We start from the raw sequence: 6,901 nt of genomic DNA on the forward strand, positions 1-6,901 counted from the left end.
TTTGCATGGGCCCCTGGACGGCTGTGGGCCCCGGTGCAATGCACCGGCTGCACCGTCGATAGTTACGCCACTGGTAGTAACTCGTCCAAGATATCAACTCTGAGAGGTTCCTTAATTTTACTAATATCCCGAGCTAGACGTATAACAGTATAATTATTTTGCAGATTTATTTGTTTGTTATATCCGTAAAAAAAAAAACGTTTGACTTCCTCCTTTGCGCACGGTTCGCCTATTGTGTCCCACGCAGGCCACCGTACCTAAACAAGCAAGAGGCAACAACAGGATGGATAACATAGAACCAGGGATCAAATAAAATATATAAAATGCTCGTATATTACGTCCACTAGATACATTATAACTCTATGGACTGCATAGTTATTTGTCTAACATGGTTAACATGGGATTTATGATATATGTATTGGTCTTATAAAATAACTATGTTGTTGCTAGCTAGTTAGCAGCAGCGGTGCTAATGAAAGATATTTAAAATGGGGCAGAACATGTTCCGGACCGGGTTTCTGGTCCGGGCCACACATACCCTGCTCACCTGGGTCATTACCCTCATACTGTTCCTGCACAACACCGGTAAGTTCATTTAGACTAATACAACTTATCTGAAACTACTAGCATCGCGACGGACCACCAGGGCTTTTAAGCACACCTGGCTTCAAAAGGATGATAGTAACAGTAGTATTAGCAATAGTTAAGTAGTTAAAGAATGGCTTGTCCCAGGTCGCCCTGTCCGGTTCCAGGTTCACTAATGGCCCAAATAGAATAGTATTTGGATAGTCGTAAAACCTTTAAATACCCTCTCAATGCATTGGGTATTATTTATGCTCCTTCTTATTTTATATAATTGTTTTAGGAGTAAAGCAGCATTCCTGCATTGTCAATGTTACTTCGGTAAAAGTATAATACAGTTAAAATACGTGTATAATCAGGAAAATGTACTTTATTTCAGAAACACTTTTTGTTATATTCCATGGAATGCTCTTAACATCCCGATAGCAATGAATATATTAAATGCTTTGACAATAAATACATAAAGTAAAGTAATCTGTGGAACACACGTAGCGATATAAAAAGTACGACCAATCATTTCAGCGGCCCGGCTAAAATAACTGGATGGCCTACCTGCCTGTCAGCTTTCCATCTGTGCACAAATTTATCTCGTGCCCTCATTGGTCATGTGTTCGTTGGTGTGTGTTGGAGGAGGAGGGGCTCTGTGAGGAAGTGGCTGATTTTTTCCGGCTGTGTATTTTCAAATTCTAGCGCACTCGAAAATTACATACCCCACCTTTAAGTATTAAAAGTTTAAAAATTCGATGTTAGAAAGAAACTCCACATTATTTAAAATAGGTTGATATCAAACTAGATATATCTCTTCTTACATGTTGCATCGTAATATGCCACACAGTCTTTTTCTGATGTTAAAGGCTCCATAATACTAAAGTGGTGTAATTTCTCTTGGCTTACTAGACTGTTCCAGAGCCCTAGAGATACTAGAGATGAGTATCTCTAGGGCTCTGGACTGTTCTATCTGCCCTACTGTTTTCCTTTAGCCATTTGTTTAATTAAAAAAAAGTGAAGCCCTATTTAACCGTATTAGTTTCTAAAAAAAAAATACATATATGCAAGAGACTACCATATATCATTGTGGTGTTTGGTTATTGTTACATTTTTATGATTTAATGTTGTAATTTCCTGGTCTTAATTTCTATTTACAAGTTTCTGAAATTATCAGACTGTTCTAGGTCATATAATCCAACTGTTGGTTGGATTAACTATTGCATGAAATCACTAATAGTCTTATTGCAGCACTATATTTAGGTTATGTTAGTTTATCTCTATGGTGCGTGTTTGCAGATCTGCGGAGATGTGAGGAGCAAGGAGAGCTGCTGCTGCCGCTCCTCTTCTTCCTCCTGGTCGCACTCTCAGTGCTCTTATACTTTGCTGTTTCTTTAATGGACCCTGGCTTCATTCTCACTGACTCTGTCAAGGTGAGTTTAACTAACCCACACCTTAAAAAGCAATAATGCTACTGTCATCATCAGACTCTCAGGTCTTAAATGGAGCTTAAAAGATCTCACATGATGATGCAATTATATAATTATAATGCAATTTTAACAGAAAAACTTTCACATGTTTTAAAGTCTGTGGAAATAGATTTTCTGAGCTGCGTAGATTAAAGGAGTTCATCTAGAAATCCTTACTGTACCTCAGAAATTGGACAGCAATGCTGTAAGGTGATTTCAGGTAAACAGGCTACGTGCAGTTAAATGACAAAGTCCTGTCCAGGTCAGAGTGTGCATATTTGTGTGTGTTCATGTGTGACCCACGTCATTCTGTGTTGCGTTCAGGGTTCAAATGAGGAAATGGAATCGATGATTCCTCAGTCTTTGACCCCTCGGCTGAGGCGCTGTGGATACTGCCTGCTGCAGGTAACCAGCTGACACCAACTCACACCGTTCATCAGCACCTGGAGTTCACCATCAGCCTGTTTTCTACATGTCTGAAAAGTCCCATGTTTTTATACTCTTTGTTCATTTAATATCTCATTTTTAAACCTGTCTAACTCAAACACAGATTATGTATATCACCTTGCTGTGTTGAAATGCTCAAGATTTACATGTTATATTATCGTTGTCTGTTTGTATTTAAATGGTTTCAAAGATTTTTATTGATGGTGTAACTTGGGCAAAAATTCAATCCGACAACATGTTGACTGTGATAGGACAACTAGTCAACCTTTGGCATGATGATGTGTGGAAGACCATTTCTACCAATGTGATTGGAGAACAATCCTGTTTGTCATAATGTAAAGAAGCTAAGTTATCATTTGAGATACTAAGTCAATATAAGGAAAAAGTTCCTCATTATTTAGAGATATTAAGTCAATATAACGAAACGGTTTATCATTATTTTGAGAAACTATGTCATTATTTACCCTACTAAGCGATATTTTAATATACTAAGTCAATATTTTTTAGATACTAAGTCAATATTTTAAGATAAGTGATTAATTATTTAATTATTCTATTTATGTTTAAGTTTTACAAAAAAATAAGTCTTACAAGCTCGAGATCAGTGCGCTCAATCGGGCTTTAAAGGAGAGAAGACACTGCAATATTTTTGACATGCTGCTTATATCCTTCCATACCTACATCTCGAATAGTGGATTGACTTCTCCCAGTTACAATACAACTTGTCTCTCTCTCTCTCCCCCTTACACATTTTTTAAGCAGCAGCCAATGAGAGCGAAGCACTGTCAGACGTGTAAGCGCTGCGTCCGTCGCTTCGACCACCACTGCCCATGGATCGAGAACTGTGTGGGAGAGAGGAACCACCGCTGGTTCATCGTCTACCTGCTGGTGCAGCTGCTCGCTCTGCTGTGGGCGCTACACATCGCTCTGTATGTCTGCTGAACACTGAACCTACCTTGTGCTCTTTAAAGATTACACTTTGTAGGGTTTCCCTTTGCTGTAGTGTGGTAAATAGTTATTTGTAAATGGTCTGCAACGGCTAAAGTTCCCTCCAGAGGGTGTTTTCTCTTCCACACTATGTAACACTGGCTCTTCTATTAGCTAACTACAACTAAATGTACGTGAAAGGCTAAGGGGAGGCAAATCTCTAAGTGGTTGACCAATCACAACAGAGCCGGCCAGCTAACCAATCAGAGCAGACTGGGCTCTGGTTTCAGACAGAGGGTGAAAAGAGGTGCTGCAGCACAGGCAGTATAAGAAAAATAAAGAGCTTTTTGAACATTAAAGCATGGAAACATGTCAAAGCAGAGGCACACATTACAAATATGAATCTGAAAATTAGCATTATATGGCCTCTTTAGAAAAAAAAAACAGCAGAATTTAACAATGATAGGACGTGATGTGCATGTGCATGGAGGAACACATGTATTCTCAGTAACCTCAGTGAGTAGGGCCTGTTAAGTTTAATTGAAGAAAAGGAGGGACACAACCAGTTAATTGGTTGAGGTGAATGGCAGGTACAGGATCGGTGTTGAACACAGCTTGGCAAGACACTCAGCCTGCCAGACCTTGATCAGGGCAGAGAACAACCCCAAAGACAATAGTGACTAACCTGAACATTTGTTTTTGTCCTCCAGGTCTGGCATCACCCCGACCCTCACCTGGGAGCAGTGGTTCAGAGTGAACGGATTCCTGCTGGCGGCGCTGGGTGTGGTGGGGGTCTTCTCCATGGTGGTGATGCTGCTGTTGGGCTGCCACCTGTACCTGGTCTCCATCAGCTGCACCACCTGGGAGTTCATGTCACGCCACAGGATCTCCTACCTGAAGAACTTCAGTGACGAGGAGAACCCGTTTGACCGCGGAGTTATCTGTAACCTGTGGGACTTCTTCTGCGTGTGCAGCACGGTGGTGTGGGAGAAAATGTACACCAGAAACACCCCCAACTCTGTCTGACCTCCAACCAGACGGAACATGAGAATCTAACCCTGGGTTGGACACTACTTTCAGGGACCTTTAATCATTATTTAATTTGCCCTTTTGGGTAGGCCTTAACAACTTGAGTGGACCATGAAATATGTCCTTACTACCTGCAAAAGTTGAGATACAGTGTTTATCAGGTATTTAGCAAACTAACTACTGGTTTTGCTTATTTACTGAAATTGTACAAGATGTTCTAAGCATAACAGAATATAACTCTTTGCTGGAGTAAAAACAAGGTGTTCTACAAAAATACGCCCTTTAAACCATGCTAGCAGTGATGCCCCAAAGATGGCAGGGTCCGTCTGAACGTCAGTTTTTATGTCGGCCCAGAACTTTAGACCTGACTGAAATTCCTCAAAAACGTTTAAATGGATTGCCTTAAAATGTTGTATAGACACTCATGTCCCTCAGAGGATGGATCCTATGCAGTTCAAGGGGGCAGGGCTTTCCATATCAGCATTTCAGTCTTTTTAATAGATCCAACCACAGTTGTTTATTTATTTGTCTGTTTGTCAGCAGGATTACGTGAAACTACGGCCCTGATTTTGTATGCAACTTTTGAGTCCTTGTAACCCATAATATTTTGGAATGGATCAGAATCAGTGGAAAATGCACACACTTTTTGCACTTACAGAAAATGCCTTAGGGGGTCCTCTGATTGATCCTTATAGATTATTAATACTTTTGTTCCAATCCACTTTACCTACAGAAATCTAAAATATTATTTTCATACTGCTTTCCTGATAGTGTCAGTTGAAGCCCAAACTATACAGCGCCTATAGCAAACATGTCTCTCTTTTAAATCCTTCCTCTAAGACTTCCAAAAATCAGATTTAAAATGCAGTCCAAATAAAAACTGAATGCCTTGCACAATTATAGGTAAAAGCTTAATCTGACTTAAAAATAGAGAACAAGGCTAAAGATCTGACATTCTGTGCTCATTTCTGGTCCTTCTATGATCTATGATCCTACAGACAGATACAATTTCACAACCATGATTAGTTCAGTGGATGGTTATTTTCAGTGGTGGAAGGTACACATACTCAAGTAATGTACTTAAGTGCCTAATTGAGGTACTATAATCAATGTACTTTACTTGATTGTTACCATTTAATGCCACATTATAATCCATTTTCACACAAAAAAATCTAGTTACTTTGCAAATTCCAATTATTCAAGCAAAAATATGTTCAACTTATTCTGCATAATAAGTACTTTTGGTTTTGTTACTTATGTATTTTGATACTACTACTTTTTTTACTTTTTCTTAAGTAACATTTGACTTAACAGAAATGCATTTGAAAAGATCTCAATTGTTGAAAACCTGTGTTTTCCTCTCAGGTCTGGTCATTTGCTCTACTGTAAATCGTTGAGTTGTTGCCTTGTGAGAGTGGTGATTTTCATATTGAACACCTTTTGCCTTTATGTCTAGGGCGATTCAGGTCTTGTGCCTTTGCTCCTTTACGAATTGATAATCTACACAAAGTGAACCAAACATGTTTTTTTTACTGTATTTGTTTTGTTTGTATTTATTGACAAGAGTACATTAAAACACTGATGATATGCATGTTGTTATAGAGTACATCTGTACAGACTGACATTCCCTTGTTCACATTCATACCTAAATACAGTACTGACACAAAAGTAACATATAATATTCAGCAGCATGAACTTAAAGTGCTACAGCGGCTACATCAACGTTGTCTTGATAGAATTCATTCAGTTAGCTTAATTCAAGAACATTCTATTTGTTTAAAGAGCAACTTAACACTCTGTTAAAGCTCTAACAGATAATAACTCCCTTTAAATAAATAAGTAAAGTAAGTGTAAGTGACGAAAAGAACTGAGCGAGTACGAAAATACTTACAAGAGAGAGCGTGTTTCAGTTCGCCCCATTGATTTGACATTACATTTGGACTCAAATAAATGTATATCTGTCTAGGTAGGTAAACAACACACAAACAACAAACATTTTTAGAAGGCAGACAGAAAGGAGAGGTTAGGTGCTTAAATTGATTTTGCTCTTGCATGTTGACTTGCAGACTGAACGGCGCCCACATTTGTCACTCGCTCAGTCCTTTTCTCTTATAAAGGTCCACATTTTCCCTCTCAATTGTAATCAAAGGGGTTGTTTCATTTCTTGGGTTTCACTACTATCTTTCCTACATTCTCCACCTCGTTTGAAGTGGTTACAACTGAGGTTCTAGAAATGTATGACACCCAAAACTGTATTTACATAAATGTCTTGGTTTCCAGCGTCTTTGGCAGTCAGGAATAAAAAAACAGACCTTTTCAAACCGTTGATTTCTGATTCTGTCTGATTCTGCCTTGTACTTTTTGGGTGCACAGAGCACAAGACAGCAACACATATTTGTATTATTTTTGTTCTAGATTACATATTTTCTCAATATTGCTCTGGAAAAAAGGATTCAAAACAG

At 38.8% G+C, this 6,901-nt stretch overlaps 1 protein-coding gene across 2 annotated transcripts; it reads left to right on the forward strand.

Annotated features, from left to right (window-relative positions):
- The first annotated feature begins 258 nt into the window (after positions 1–258).
- LOC117452887 (palmitoyltransferase ZDHHC12-B-like) lies at positions 259–6,030 on the forward strand. Of its 2 annotated transcripts, none has more exons than XM_034091690.1 (5): positions 259–585; positions 1,867–2,000; positions 2,361–2,441; positions 3,243–3,412; positions 4,121–6,030. In XM_034091690.1, the coding sequence occupies exons 1-5, from the start codon at positions 489–491 to the stop codon at positions 4,434–4,436; spliced, it is 798 nt and encodes a 265-aa protein (XP_033947581.1). In that variant the 5' UTR covers positions 259–488; the 3' UTR covers positions 4,437–6,030. The 2 variants fall into 2 exon arrangements, with proteins under 2 accessions (XP_033947581.1, XP_033947582.1); XM_034091691.1 differs by having other exon boundaries at positions 3,246–3,412.
- The last annotated feature ends 871 nt before the right edge of the window (positions 6,031–6,901 follow it).

The sequence above is a fragment of the Pseudochaenichthys georgianus genome, chromosome 9 (genome assembly GCF_902827115.2).
Source record: "Pseudochaenichthys georgianus chromosome 9, fPseGeo1.2, whole genome shotgun sequence".
Taxonomy (NCBI): Eukaryota; Metazoa; Chordata; class Actinopteri; order Perciformes; family Channichthyidae; genus Pseudochaenichthys; species Pseudochaenichthys georgianus.